Source organism: Toxotes jaculatrix, chromosome 18 (genome assembly GCF_017976425.1).
Source record: "Toxotes jaculatrix isolate fToxJac2 chromosome 18, fToxJac2.pri, whole genome shotgun sequence".
Taxonomy (NCBI): Eukaryota; Metazoa; Chordata; class Actinopteri; family Toxotidae; genus Toxotes; species Toxotes jaculatrix.
Window position 1 is genome coordinate 13,704,447 of NC_054411.1, and position 14,871 is coordinate 13,719,317.

At 42.0% G+C, this 14,871-nt stretch overlaps 2 protein-coding genes across 3 annotated transcripts; both read left to right on the forward strand.

The window, feature by feature from the left end:
- Window positions 1-1,712: 1,712 nt before the first annotated feature.
- si:ch73-364h19.1 lies at window positions 1,713-8,639 on the forward strand. 2 transcript variants are annotated; one of them, XM_041061718.1, is made up of 5 exons: window positions 1,713-1,978; window positions 2,538-2,647; window positions 5,030-5,122; window positions 5,427-5,600; window positions 7,131-8,639. In XM_041061718.1, exons 1-5 carry the CDS (start codon window positions 1,828-1,830, stop codon window positions 7,308-7,310), a joined length of 708 nt encoding a protein of 235 aa, XP_040917652.1. In that variant the 5' UTR covers window positions 1,713-1,827; the 3' UTR covers window positions 7,311-8,639. The 2 variants fall into 2 exon arrangements, with proteins under 2 accessions (XP_040917652.1, XP_040917653.1); XM_041061719.1 differs by having other exon boundaries at window positions 5,430-5,600.
- A 901-nt stretch (window positions 8,640-9,540) lies between these two features.
- Window positions 9,541-14,322, forward strand: si:ch211-120g10.1 (butyrophilin subfamily 3 member A3). Its single transcript, XM_041063579.1, has 10 exons — window positions 9,541-9,677; window positions 11,271-11,353; window positions 11,830-11,928; window positions 12,195-12,296; window positions 12,390-12,524; window positions 12,595-12,732; window positions 12,834-12,885; window positions 12,975-13,001; window positions 13,307-13,333; window positions 13,420-14,322. Exons 2-10 carry the CDS (start codon window positions 11,294-11,296, stop codon window positions 13,977-13,979), a joined length of 1,200 nt encoding a protein of 399 aa, XP_040919513.1. The 5' UTR covers window positions 9,541-9,677; window positions 11,271-11,293; the 3' UTR covers window positions 13,980-14,322.
- Window positions 14,323-14,871: the final 549 nt, after the last annotated feature.

A 14,871-nucleotide genomic window follows, 5' to 3' on the forward strand; every position in this document is an offset into this window, starting at 1 on the left:
CCTCTAATGCAGGGCCAGGTGTACTGGAGAGCTCAACCGTGTAATCTGGTGATTCCCGATCATGGTTCAGGACCATGGCCGGATTTACCCCCTAGGGGGCCCTCCCTAGTTGTCGGGAGCCCAACTGACCCCCACTATATGTGTCAGTTTCCTTATTTTCCCAGACAGGCAGAAACCAACCAGTGCTCTACAGCTGAAATGATTTGGTGATCAACTGATTAATTTGTTCATTGATAGAAAATTTACTGCAGCATATTTTAGTTAAATTAACTAAAGTTAAAAAATGATAAAAGAGTGAAAATAATTGTTGGTTGCATTTCTAGGGTTGGAATAACTCTGCTTTGCCCAAGGTTTTCTTCTTTTCAACAAACAAACAAACAAAACCCAATGAGAACTAAAACAATTAAAGACCTTAAAAAATACTTGTCTAGTGTTGGGGTCCCTCTTCAAGTCCCTCAGAGTCTTGGGTACACGCATGAAATAAATTTTAATAAATAAATAAACACCCTTGTAGGCATTTTGTTTAGCTACCATGATACATGTACAGTATCTCCACATATCATCAGACTCAAGTTATGGTTGACTTCCTTCTCTTTAAAAATAATATTTAAACTATGTAGAACTGATTTCTCACTGTGCATAGATAGAAGCCAAATCTGTGTAGCACATACCTAAGAGATCTATTCCACCCTGTCAAATTGAGTTCTCCACATTCAAAGGACATGGTGCATATTCGTGGTGTGTATTCATTTCCAATAAATGGTCACGTTGGATGCTACAGTTAAGATTTGATGTTTCAGTGTCTACATGAAGAATCAAGGTCATGGTCAGTACCAAAGAAGATAAAATAAAAAAGTCACAGACATTTCTCAGTGTTGAATCACAGCCTTTGTGTTGCACATATCTCCAGATCACCAGACTCCAATTTAAAGTTTACTTCCACCTCCTCAAAAGATACACATCATTTTTAAAGCAAATTTCCCATCTCCATTCTTCTTTTACCAATGTCTTCCCGCTGCCTTTGGTCACAGTATATCTCTCACAAATCTTTAGGGCAGATCTGCAATATTTGAGGTTTAACCAAAAGTAGCTAAAATACAATAATTTACAGGGTGTGGACTGGCGGTTTAAGTAGGAAAGAAAGACACGTTTTCCATAGTTCCCATCCATGAATACTAATGCCGCATTTTGGCTCATTGTCTCCATAGAAATCATCTCAGGACGGGATCCCCACAGTCTCCGGGGTAACGGGACTCCAACTCAGGCATCCAGTGTGTTAACCTACTGGTCTGGATGCCGTTAATCAGACGGCGGAGGAAGCAGCAGTTGTCTACTTTCTTCACAGAAATTGAAGTGTTTGTAATCTTGGTATAATAAATTACACCGACTATGTTGAAATTACGCACGGACATGAGGCGTGTTTCTGAGAGCCCCTTTCCATGTCACAAATCTCCTCTGCTCCTAGGATTTTTTTGGGGGGGGGGAATCAATTTTCAAAAATCCATGTAAATTAGCCTTATAAGTAAAGTAAGTTAGCCTGTTGGTATTAATAGCGGCTGCTGCTCCCTGCCTGTGCCAGTCCATAAACCAAACACTGCTGCCGTCCAGCGCAGAGCCAGAGCGACGTCACGCGGTTTGGAGAGGGCGTCAGTGCGCATTCACGGGGCTCAAATACTCCGTGGCGTGTTTACCGAGCAGCAGAGTTTGAGATCAGACTTGCAGAGCGCATGTAGGTTGTCACCTTGTCCGGGGACTGAAGAGATAATGGCGAGGAGCAGCAGAGCTGGTCGTTTTTTGATTTAAGGGAGGGGAAAAAGGAAACAAAAAATGAGAGCCTTTGTGTTGAGGCTGATGAGCTCTGGAGGATTTCTGAAGGGATCAGTAACAGTTTACACAGAAGAAATGTCCACAACTGCAAGTCCAACCATTCCCTCCTCACAGCTGACATCGGATCAACTCACAGTGGTCGCTGCGTCCTGTAAGTAAAATACATATACACATATATGTCTTTATATTAAAAAGATAGATATCTGCTAGATATAATTTAGAAAAGTCAACCTTTAATTTTAATACCTGTCTGTGTGCACAGTGATCTGTACCTATTTGCCTGCTGGGTAGTATTTGCATGTAATCTGACCATGTTGCAGCAGTGTGGTAAGGGTTGAACTATAAGATTGTCCTTTTCGTTTTCCACATGTGGTGACAGAGGATAGCCAGTTTGATTGTCACATAGCACTCAAAGCTCTAAACCACAGTTAAGTCTATCAGGTCTGTTACTTTCATGTTGTCATTGTTCTTGACAGACAGGTAGAGCACAGGAGGGAAATCACACCTTTAAGTTTTCAAACTGTCGAGACAGACTGTCAGTCAACAATGAGACACCTCATATTTCATTAACTTCACTAAAGATTCAAAGTGTTAAAAACTGTTCTGACTCTTCTTCTTTGGTAAGTTTTAAGCAGAAGTTGTTGACCCAGGACAGAAATGCTGTCTGACTAACTGTGATGAACATTTCCTTCTCTCCTGCTTTGAAACAGTTTCTTCTTTGGTGTTCTTTGTGGTCATTGTGGTGCTGCTGTCCATTATTTATCGCAAGGATCCTCAGTGCTGCAAAGTCCGCTCTTATCAGGGGCCACATGCAGATATGGTAAGAAGAAAACAAAAGCTAGAAAGTGCCTTTTGTGCTGAGTTTTCTTTTTTGTTTCTTTTTAAAGTGACCTGCATGTTGAGTTTTGATCCTGATCCAGCACATTTGTTTGGATCACACTGACAGAGAGGACCCAAGCTCAAAGAGCATGTGCACTCAGCACAGCCCCATTAAGAAGTGTCAGATTCAATTTGCATGGCAGTGGGAAAAAGGACTGAAATAAACCTGATATGATCATTGTCAGGCAATGAATTTGCCTCAGTTGAATTAGCCGCTCTCCAGAAATATCTCCACAGTGACTCTAATGGAATTGGACAGATTTAGCACTTTCCACACATATCGATGCTTGTTCAGCACCAGTGTAATTAAATCACTGCAAATCAAATTTTGTTTCTAACATTGAGGCGTAGCAGGTGAAGCAAAACAACCTGATCTTTTAAGTTTCTAAGGGAATGTGTGACATTTTAAATCATTAGTAATCAAATTTTTTTAATAGACTACACTCCTCCAACAACAAAATGTCTTTACCTGCTAAAGATAACTGGTGTTGCATGTGTAAAGCTGTGGGAGAGGGTGCAGGATGAGGTGGAAAGGAAATGCAAACACTCCACAGAGGTAACTTTTCATGGGTCGCCCATTCTCTCTGCTTCCTCTTCCTGACTTGTTTCTCACCTCCGAAAGTCCCAGGAGTGAAGTTTCAGAGTTATCTTCAGATTGCAGAGAGAACACTCAAACCCCCAAACCTCCCCCCTCACTGCCTCCTCCAACAGACAGGAAGCTCTGTTCAACTGTGGTTTTAACGGAGAATGCTTGTTGTCCAATTTATGAAACTAACAGAGCGTTTCAGTGTTACAAACTGGCCGTGCTGACCTTACAGCTGTATCCATACAGGGTGTGGTTGATAAGACAACACTGGCTGCTTTAACTTACTGTCAGGTCACTATGGTAAACTACACGTGACAGATTGTAAACAGAGTCCCAGAGTCTGCACCCATGTTGTGGTTTTGGGGGTTTATTTTCATTTGTTATGGGAGATTTAAGATACTTTAGTGTTGTCACATATTTTCCCTGAAACCGATTCCCATATGTAATTGAGGAGTGTGATTGAGAAAAAAAAAAAAGAGAAGGCTGTTTTGGTTTTTAATGTGAGGAGAGAGAAAGTGAAGGTTATTTACTCCATGAAGGAAACACACACAAACACTCTTTCATTGTGTTCCTGTGGGACATTTCATGTCCTCGACTTCATAAGTCGCATACCTTTCCCTGCTTCAGTTTGCACCATGAATAGTGGACAGACCCCACTGTGGGTGTTGGGGACACAAGCGGGACAATGGATCTCCTTTAGGTTGTGACGCTAAAAAAGGCACACTGCCGCTGGGGTCCTCCCCCGACTTCAACACTGATTTTACACGGTTGTGCTTTTTCACACTGGCTGAATCAGTGACAGGAGACAAAAGGACAGCTCTCCTTTTTTTTCCTCCCTGTCCTGAAGACTTTTTTTTGGTTCTTAAAAGTACAAACCAGCGAGGGAAAGTAACCTTTGACATCACCTTTTTGGTGTCGTCTCTCTCTCTCTGAAATTATGTGAGGGTTATGGCAAAGGTCGTCAGAGTGCGCCACTCTAAGTGAGAGTGATGTCATTGTTTAAAGTGGCCTGGGAAAATGATGAATGTGATCTTTTAATACTCTTCGGTCTGATTGCTGAACTCCCATTTTTGCTGCCTCGAAAGTCAGAAGAAATCTCGTTAGTATTAGCAACAAATGTTGTCCTAACGGCTCTTACCCTCATGCTGGATTTAAATCTCGGTCAGGCAACAAATTGACTTTGTTGTAATGCCGGCCCAAATGACATACAAGGCCATAATGTGTATTGGAGCGTGCTCGTTAAGAGGTACCTGCTGCACTTACAAGGGGAATAGAGAGACGCTGAAAAGACCACACGGTGTGGTTTGTTGCCTAGGGACCTCGGTGACACAGTGGGACATCACTTTGTTCTCCACACAAAGGAGACTCATTTAGACCCAAGGCAATTACCTAGTTTTCCTGGCAGCCTTTTTTTTTCAAGATTCCTTCAACTTATACAGTGAGACACTGACAGGCCTTGTTTTAGAGGGGGTGGGACTGGGAGGGGGCACGGAAATCGGAGGGTGGTCGTCTCATTGATTAGATAATTTATGGTATTGCTAAAACAGGCAGTGTCCACAATGATTAAACAAGGCATGAAAATTGGTCAATTGGGCTGAAATTAGTGGATTTCTGACAGCACAGTGCAGATGGTTCAGTTAAAATGTAAACTGATAAATGCTTTACGCTGAAACCGGTTAATTAATAACCGAGGTGCTGAGACACACTTGTTACAGACTGTCACTGCTTGTTTTCCAGGATGCTCCTCCTCAGTACTACAGCAGCAGACATACACTGGTGGGATCTCCTTGTTCAGAGCAGACGCAGATGATGGGTGACGACAACACTCAGGTGAGAGAGTCCGGTAGTTAACTGGCATCATCTGCTACTAAGCCACACAAGTCTTCCATTCTGTATACACCATCACAATGAAGGCACACTCTCAGGTCCCTATTACAATACATATTGTACAATACACACATCAGTGGGTAGACTGGGCTGTGCCCACCTCTGAAGGGAATACTTCAATGACAGCAGCTTACTGCCTTTCATGTTTGTAGTGGTGCCATTGTCCATAAATCGTCAGCATATAAAAGCTTCTGTTTTCCTGTCCTCCATAAGTGTCCCCCTGTCTTTGGGCCTGTGTGTATCTCAGCAGGCAGGTCAGCTGTTCTTCGTCGGCCTGCCCTCCAGCTACAGCCTGCCCACACTGGAGGCCCCCATGCCGAGGCTCCCCTCCTATGAGAGCGTTCGAAAGAAGGACCGCCAGAGGCAGATCCACATGATGATCGCGGACCGCTTCGGACTCAATGGACCCATTGTGACTGAGGTGGGGTATATTAGGGATTAGGACTGTGTCAGAGCAATTGATACACTCACAAATGCTTTGACAATGGAGTATTTCAGGTGCTGTTGTTAAAGCCTGGGAATGGGGAAGATATTTTACTCCTATTATCACTTCAAAGAATGCTAAAGCTCATGTAAAGTCTGCACATTGTGGAGGCCGCTCATCTGTAGTTTCACAATCAGTGGAGACGGTAAGGAGTAGGCTCTTCCTATTGTGACCACGCTGTCATACAATATCGTAACGAGAGCGTGTTCGGAGATTAGACTGCATTCAGAGAGTGGTAAACAGGATGCTCTAGCAGCTCATCTAATGCTCACTGCTGAATTGTGCTGGCAACCACGTTTCAGGGTTTTACCGTGTTGATCTTTTGCTGAGCTTTGACTCGCACAATGCTTGAGCAAACAAGGTAATGAGAAAAAGGCACATCAAACATAATTAAAGCCTGCATCCTGAGTGCAAACAGTGCCCGAGAATGCTGCTTTGTGATCCTGTCTTCGACCGCTTTCTTTCTTTGACCTCTCGTCCTTTTCCTTAATTAAACAGTCCCTAGCATGACTGCCCATCTCCCTCTCTCTCTCTCTCTCTCTCTCACACACACACACACACACACACACAATTAGAAAACACACTGACACACGGTACTTTCCAGTCAACCCATCACTAGTCACTGAAAGTCCCCCCCCCCCCCCCCCCCCTCCCTAGTAGAGTTTAAATGATGGCCTCTTAATTTCCCCCTGTCTGTCTAGTGGCCTGAGGCAGGATAGTAGTAAAACTTTTTGTGACCTGTATGCATGTGTGTGTGTGTGTGTGGTGTCAGACAGAGGGCAGGGTTGTAGGGTTGCTCTTGTCGCCTGAGGGTCCCCAAGCAATTAAAAGATAAGAGGACTCAGTCAGGGAGTGTGAATCTGCCAGATGTGATCAGAAAAATAATGCACCGGAGAAAAACATGTTCCAGGCGGTCGATGAGGGGGCAGATTAATTGGTGATGTAAATACAAACATGTTCCACGTGTTTTTGTGTGTTTTTCTCCAAGCAACACACTCATCCTTGGAAATATCTTTTTTTTGTCCTCCTTCTTCTGAAGTGCTAATTTCCAGAAGAAGTTGTGTGGTTATCTCTCTTAGTGTTAATACTGTATCTGACTTAAATTGTGTAGTATATCTAAGTGACTTATTAGACAAGTAGGAAGGACAGTGTCCTCTAGCAAGTGAGGAAAAGCTCCATAAAATTGGAGGAAAAAAAATCTTTGTAAAGATCATAATAAACCCTACTACAGAGTTGGATGACAATTCTCTATAGGTTCATCACCACAACCGACACCTTTCACACGCAACACAATCATTTAATCTATTGTTAATTAGAAAATATTGATTAGTGCAGCTCTTTGCTGCACTCGGTGAGTGTCATGACCCACTGAGATACCACCATCAAGCCCAAAGCTTTGCCTGTAATATATGTGATAAAGCGTTGTTTCAATAATCTTCTGTCTTGTGACTTTCAAATGTCCCACAGCCACCTCCAACATATGAAGAGAGTATCCGCCAGTCTATGGAGCTGCCCTACAACGTCCTCTCATCCAGCCTGGACATCCCACCTCCTCAGAGTATCCACACCAGCACAGGGCCTGACATTCAAACCCACGCACCTCATCCGGTCAACTCGGACACCAACAGCACTGTTCTCCCAGTGTGACGCTCATCACGTTCTCAAGCTGCCTGATGAATGTGAAAGAAACTTGATCGCTTTCATACAGAGGAAGTCACCAAATGAATACAAAGGCTGAAGACTGATGATGATTGGATCATTCACACATTGAGATACCTGGAGACTGAGCTTATGTAGAGAGACCACTAATGTTGGTTCACGAGCTGAGGAGCTACCAAAGAGGAGGTGAACTCCTAAAGGAAAGGATGCATTTGACTGGCACATATGAATGTGAAAAAACACTCTACCATGCTGATGGATTTCAGAAGAGAAACACTGGATTTGAACATTTACCGAGGTGGCTGGTACATCTTGATGAGGACAGAGGAGAAAGAGATTTGTGGACTACAGGACTGAAACATACCAAAAAGGGAACCACTGTTTACTCTATCAGTGAACATTTGTTTTTGCTGTTTCCTCTCCTCTTTTATTCTGCTGTTCCTCAGTCACAGACCTCATAGTCTGACTTATAAGGTTATCAGAGACCTGTTTGGTGAGTTGCTGTAAAGCATGTCTCTGTGCCCCACTGAGACGGTGTCATACTGCTCCAGCATGTGGTTCAACCTGTGAAGGGGAGAATTAGAAAAGGTGCTAATGAGAGTTCCTTTCATGAACTTATAATAAGACATTATAATAAGACACCTTCTCTAAACGGCTTCACCAAATGTTTTTTTTCCCTTTTTACCACTTACCCTCAGCTATCTTTTGTTTTTCTGCTAAGGCAGATTTGACTTTATGATTTCTTGCTTTCTTATCAAACATTTCATAAACTACTATTGTATGTTATTTTATGTATTAAGTCTGTTTTACTCAAGTCAAGACCAAATAAGGTTCTGTTCCCCAAAAGGCTTAAAGGCCTCAGCGGATGTGGATGCGAAATAGAGAAATACCAAGTTCCTTGTCAAGGCCTGTTTTGTTTGTCTTGATCCAGCAAAGTTATTTTCTGCAACTTACTGTGAACACATGCAACATTTTGGTCCTGTACTGTATTTATTTAAGAAAAACACATTTTACATTATTTCTCTGTGAAAACAAATGTAATAAAATCTTTTCTGTTTTGTTCATGCACTGTTACAATTACACAGTAACAGATATACATATTTTTGAAACAAACATATAAAGATTAGTTGGACTCTTGAATAACACTCATCAATCTGATTTGAGTGGTTTTACTTTTCTCCAGCTCTCCCATGGTCTTTATTATCAGTTCTTCAGTTACAATTAATTTCCAAAAATAAACAGTGTAAATAATATTGTTATAAATTCAATAATATCAGAAATGTATCTCTGGAATAAAGAAAAAAGAACAATTGGTAAGATCAGTCGTATAAATTCTTTTCTTTGTGACTTCTTTTCCCATGTCCCCATGTGTTTCCCATTTCTTGCATGTTCCTCAGCCACAAATAATTTGTTGATTCTCTAGGGTTCAATATGTGTGCTATTTGCTGACATTCATATGTCAGGGAGCGAGTCTTCCACAGAACCAGAAATATCAGTAAAATATGCATAATAAGTACATAATGCGTAACATGCATAAGTACATAATTGAAAAATTGTTTAATTAGAATCATTGACTGTAAAAGTTACTCTTCCTAAACTTGATCAAAACCAGAAACATCTTCAAGACAATAACATACAATTTGCTTCTCTGATCTCTGATTCCCTATAACACTAGTCCCATGTATGATTAGGCCACAAACTGGGAAGAGTGGGGACATGGTATTTTTTTCATCGTCAGAGTTTGGCAGATACAACATGTTACAGACACTCTTTAATGGCTTGGCACTGTCTGGTAACACACCAGACTGCACCAACTGAAGCAGCCAAAATGGGTTCTGTCATTTTGTTCTGTCAGAGTCCTAATGCTTTTAAAGTAATTTGCATTTTGACCTTACATTTAGTTTCAATCACATTCAATCACATAAATAGTGATTACACAAACAACTTTTTTTTTTTTACAATAGCCTGTTTCCTGTGTTAATGATATTTCCCATATCAAATCTATGATTATAGGCCTGAGGGGGGCGGTAGTCTAGGTTAATACCACTGAGTATTTCAGGATTAAATTTATAATCAAAGTTTCCAAATAAATGTATATAAATACATTTAAAATACAGTACTACAGTAAATGTACTCGGTTACCTTACCTTACAAACATGGCTGTGCGCCATGTCTACTGACGAGTCGCTGTCGTCACCGGCCGAAGAAAACCGAACCTCCCCGACAAGCCTGGTATGTAAACAAGGTCAGCCACTGCAGCAGCATACAGACCAAACACTTTGTGTCCGCGGGGTGTGCACGCTGCTGAGACAAGAGGAGACCCAAACTCACTTCACCAAACCTCTGAGGAGCAAGGTAAGCTGTGCGTCATATGCATGTTATGAATAACCATATGTTTTTTTGTGTTGCTGCGCAGGACTCACTGCAGGGACGCCCGAAATATAATTTCCTGGATAAATGCATAAAATGTGATATTCTGTTACATGCAGGGCTGTAGATAAGTCAGTTTGCAACATGTAGAAGGAGTCTTAACTGCATCTAAAACAGATTTGCCGCAAAGTCACGCGGCAGGTGTGTGTTTACCTCATGCGCAGTCATCAGCTGGCCTCGAACTGGGTCGCTATGACTGCAAAAGCTGCTTGGTCATGTTTTCCCATCACGGCACTATTAAATCCTTTCACTCGGTGCATTTCCTTTTTCGTGCTCCTGTATGTTGTTTTCAGTCCCTGCAACTGCAATATCTTGTCAGCTTATACATGCAAATATAATATTTCAGCCTGCAGCTTATTAGAAATCAGAATCACTGCACTACATTGTTTTAAAACACAATAAATCGAACACATACACAGCTACTGTATGTACAGTAGCTGTGTATGTGTATTTTTTTTTTTTTTTTACATTAACCACAACAACTCCATTCATAGTCTAACCAGTTTATGGCTGTGTTTACTTTAATATACCTGCAGATAAACAGTAGTTTCTAAGATAAAGTGACATGTTCATAAGGATTGCATTTATGCCAGTGAATTCACCCACATCAACCCTAGCTGCTTCAGTGCCAACCAGACGCTGACTGAGCTCATGTATTTTTCTGCAGATGACGGTGGTGAGAAAGTGAGAGAGTGACACAGAGAGAAAAAATGAGTGAGGAGGACAGAAAGAGAGAGGGGGACTGCTAACCAAGTAAAACAATCAGACGGCCAGCCAGGGCTTTACACCAGCAGGCCCGTCACGTTTCAGGCTGCCTGCTTTTTTTTATTGCTCGGTTGTGTTCCAGTTAATGATCGCTTCTGGTCTCTGCCTCTGATGTGACCTCCTGAGAGAAACACCCATTCCTCATGTCTGATCAGAGATAATTTAACTTTACTGACTTGGCTAGTAGATCATTTATGTACTTGGCAATGTCAGCCAAGGCAGAGGACACAGCATCCTTCACCTCCTTAATAAGTTGTTGTGATCACACTCAGATGTTATGTTTTCTAAGTCACCATGTGAACTTTCCATCACGTGTTTAATGATTTACATGACAGACTGGTGTTTTGGAAGTCAACATTTGCAGTGTTCCAATTCAGAGGCTGCCTCCTTCAAAGGATACTTCAACTGCAAAGATGTGGCCTTAGCCTGATGAGACCCTGTCACCTCTCAGAGAGAGCTAATAGTACATTCTGCATCTCCACACAAATTCCAGATTTTAAAAGCTTATCACCAGAAAGCTGTCCTCAAATGGTTGACAGTCTTGAAATAGCAGTGGTAAAAGCCACCTGATTGCACACTAGAAGTTTCACTTCAACACATGATGACACATCAAGAAAGTAGCAATTAATCTTAATGTAAATTTCATTAACATGTAATGTCCCATGTCGAGGTGTTAAAGCTGAGAAGAACAAGAACATAAGACAGGGTCATATGATTATCTGAAGTAACATTTACTTGTGTTTTTCACTGCAGGACTCTGTAACAGAGCAGCCAAGATGATGCAGTGTTTTCACTTCATGGTGGAGCCGGCCAAAAACTTGACGGCCAAGATAAAGGTAACAAGCTTTGGTCCACTTCTAAAGAAACATTGTGTGTTTAACGTGCAAACCTGTTTTGCTCCAGGTAGAATGGTTTTTTGGGTCACCTTGACACCTCAGTAGACATCTGACACAACAGCGTTTCTATAGGACCATGTGACTGTGCGCATTTCTCCTTTCTTGGTTCTATTTAACAAGAAACAGCTACTGTATGCAGAGAGCTGCTGATGAGATGAATCGAGGCAGAGAGTCTGGAAGGGAGGGGTGTCTTTTCTTTCTGCTGACAGGGACAGAGCTGCTATGTGCATTTTGATCAGGCTGAGTGACCACCTCCTTTCTAGTTTGACCTTATTACTTTCTAAGGCACTTGTAAAGCAGCACTCCTCCTGTCCTCCACTTCAGTTTTTTTTTTTGCTGAGAACTCTTCCCTTTCCAAATACTTTCCCACAAAAAAAAAATTAAAAAAAATATATATTTTTTTAATTTCACCGCAGGAATCACACAAGAGAGCAAAGAAGGACAAGCGGGAGCCTCTGGATGAGGATCAGCTCTTTGTTGTGGATCTGGCTAGAGACCTCAGCCGAGTGTGCCAGGTACAACTTCTTGCGAATGCACTAAGTACATAATATACACCTGTACGGAATCACTGTACAGGTGTGCACTGTCAGAACTGACTTGTCTGTACTGAGGAGGCTATAAACAATAATATATTGATAAGAATTCACTCATGAAACCAGACATGACATGAAAAAACAACAACATTAATAGTTACAAACCATTTTTTGTTAGATTATTAAATGTCAGCTTAGTAAAATGGATGTTAAACTGCTGTGCTTCCCTCTTTGTTTTCTCACTGCAGAGGTCTTCTGTCCTGGAGCACATCTGGAACCTGGACGACACCTGGCCAACTCCTCTCTGCAGGGTTTTCATCCTGCAGTGGGCCTCTATGCTGGAGAGCAAGGTGCTTAGAGCAGGATATAACTGTGCTTACTCAAGGCTTAGAGTGCATCCACTAAAGTGCATCCACTAAAGATGTGTATCTTTTTGTCTGCAGAAGAGGCCCTTGCAGACTGATGGCTGGCCAGAGATGGATGAGGGCAAACTGCCTAATCTGATTACTGAACAGGACCTGCTACAGGCCAAAAACGTGATCCTCAACTGGATCAAGGACCTGAGAGCTCAGCCTGAGGTGGGAAGTTCACATAGACAAGTAACATTTACTCAATAGACACATTTTATTCACATGAATCATCTTGCAGCAAAGCGTGTGGCCTGGGGAACCTGTGACGAAGGTTCTGGAGGACCTGCAGTCTGCCTGGCGTTGGGGCCGTGTGCCCAATCTGCTGACTGCTATGGAGCTGGTCATGTGGACTTTAATGCTGCAGCGCCCAGATAAGGTAGCAGTCCATATTATAATACTCATAGTTGGATCTGCACTTTCTTTTTAATCAGTTTGCTGTTCAGGTGTAACACAGGCCTTCTTGGTGTGTTCTTGCAGGACACCATACCACAGCAGTGGCTCATGTGGAAGCAGAGGACTCAGAATATTGGTTTGTCAATTAAAACTGAGTTAAATTGAATTTTATTTTACATTTGTAAACTGTGATATCCTCATGAGTCTGGTATTATCTCCTTTCAGGTTCCATTTCTTACATTCCTCAACCAGGTGAGTGACATACCACAGCATATATACTGAATGTCTGAATGGGTATTGCCTGTTTTTAGTTCACATGGATGTTTGCATGACAAAGACCTCGCAGGTTGAAATGTTTCATCAAATACAAATTTCAGTGCAACCTATCTCTCTATTCCTCAACATTCTCATCTACACAATATCCACAGTCTGATCCATAAATACTCGTAATATGGCCTATATCTCCAAAATGAAAATGAAGTTCTTCTTGTTCTTTGCACTGTTATGTTGTTGCCTACACTGTCGTCTCTTACTATGAAAGTTTTCTGTTTTTGCAGTGTGGGACTGGATCTCAGATGCTTCAGGTACAACATTCATTTCATCCAAGTTTTAGTCAGTGTTGTCTTTTCTCAACCTGTCTTTTAACTCAAGCTGTTACTTGTCCCTGCAGTTGAGGTGACCCTGGATCTGGACACGGCCAACCCTGATCTGCTCATCTCCAATGATGAGAAGAGGATGCGCTGTGGCTTTGAAAGGAAGGACGTTCCCAACTACCACCAACGCTTCGACGGCTGGTGGTGTGCTGTTGGGGTGGAGGGCTTCAGCTCTGGCCGCCACTACTGGGAGGTGGAGGTGGGTGAGCGGGATTGGCGGCTGGGTGTGGCTAGAGAGTCGGCTCTGAGGAAAGGCTTCAAGTCGCTGAACACCAATACTGGGTACCTGACCCTGCGACTGGAGAGGGGCACTGAGCTGAAGGCGCTGACTGTGCCCTTCACTGCCCTGCCACCGGGCCTCATCCCCCGCAAAGTGGGCATCTACCTCGACTATGACCACGGCCAGCTGTCCTTCTATGATGTGGACAAACACTTACACATTTACACCTACAACGAGAGCTTCACTGAGAAGCTGTTCCCCTTGTTTGGAACAGTGGAGATTATCAAGGATCTGGTCATCAGGTCTCCAGCAGCTAAGACCCAGTGTCTCTGCTCCACATCCTGCCTCTGGGGCTGAGTTTCTTTCTGTTACCTCATCCTCTAAGAAGAAGTAGACATCATATTAAAGTATAATAAACCAGATTATGTAATACTCTAATCAAAATCAGAGACCCTGATGTAAAAAAAACCATCAATAGCTCCACTGTGTGACCAACCTCTATGCTGCTGCCGCTTCAGTGTGATTGTTGCTACCACTTTCTCACTATAGACTTATCATGTTACCCTTTGCTCACATACATAGTGTATTTTCATATATTTGAAATAAAGCCTATAGCACTAATGTAATGTATTGTGCAATATTAATCCTGCATTGAGAATGCACTCTGTGAATAATAAATAAACCAAATCTGTGTCTTAAATTTTGGCCTGTTTATTGGTGCACGGCTGCACTGTTTGCTGTAAGAAATTATAACAATGAGAGCTGAAGTGTGTTGTATAAAGACAAACCCAGTGCACAGGTTGGTTAATGGAAGCAAATGCATCAAAGGGCGAGGAATATTTTAATGTCAAAGAGAAAAGTAACTGATCTCTGAAACTCTACTCCATGGCTCCGTCTTTCTAGTGTTCTAGTTGTTGAAACTGAAGGTAATATGTATTAAAATTCTACATCTACAGTATTTCCATGTTAATGGAATCAAGCAGCCATACAGAACACAATGTAATGTTTGAAGATTTCGGTTTAAGCATCATGTAGTTTCAATAAAATGTGAACACAGAAATAAAGAATTTATACATATGCAAGTGTAAATTAGTGAGAAAAATGTTTTACATTGTGGGGGAAAAAAATCCTGTTAGGTGAATTATGTTAATAAAAACATGTGGGTAGGTGAACATTAAACCCCTTGTGTGATTACATTTGAGTACATCTAATCAAGTACTATACTTAAGTACAACTTTGTGGTACTTGT

Bases quoted from the DNA above. Each gene is read 5' to 3' on its own strand.
- si:ch73-364h19.1 (XM_041061718.1), top strand. From the start codon at position 1,828: ATGAGAGCCTTTGTGTTGAGGCTGATGAGCTCTGGAGGATTTCTGAAG. The intron at 1,979-2,537 runs GTAAGTAAAATA...GCTTTGAAACAG, and splicing joins CACAGTGGTCGCTGCGTCCT to TTTCTTCTTTGGTGTTCTTT. The intron at 5,601-7,130 runs GTGGGGTATATT...AATGTCCCACAG, and splicing joins ATGGACCCATTGTGACTGAG to CCACCTCCAACATATGAAGA.
- si:ch211-120g10.1 (XM_041063579.1), top strand. From the start codon at position 11,294: ATGATGCAGTGTTTTCACTTCATGGTGGAGCCGGCCAAAAACTTGACG. The intron at 12,525-12,594 runs GTGGGAAGTTCA...ATCATCTTGCAG, and splicing joins ACCTGAGAGCTCAGCCTGAG to CAAAGCGTGTGGCCTGGGGA. The intron at 12,886-12,974 runs GTTTGTCAATTA...ATCTCCTTTCAG, and splicing joins GCAGAGGACTCAGAATATTG to GTTCCATTTCTTACATTCCT.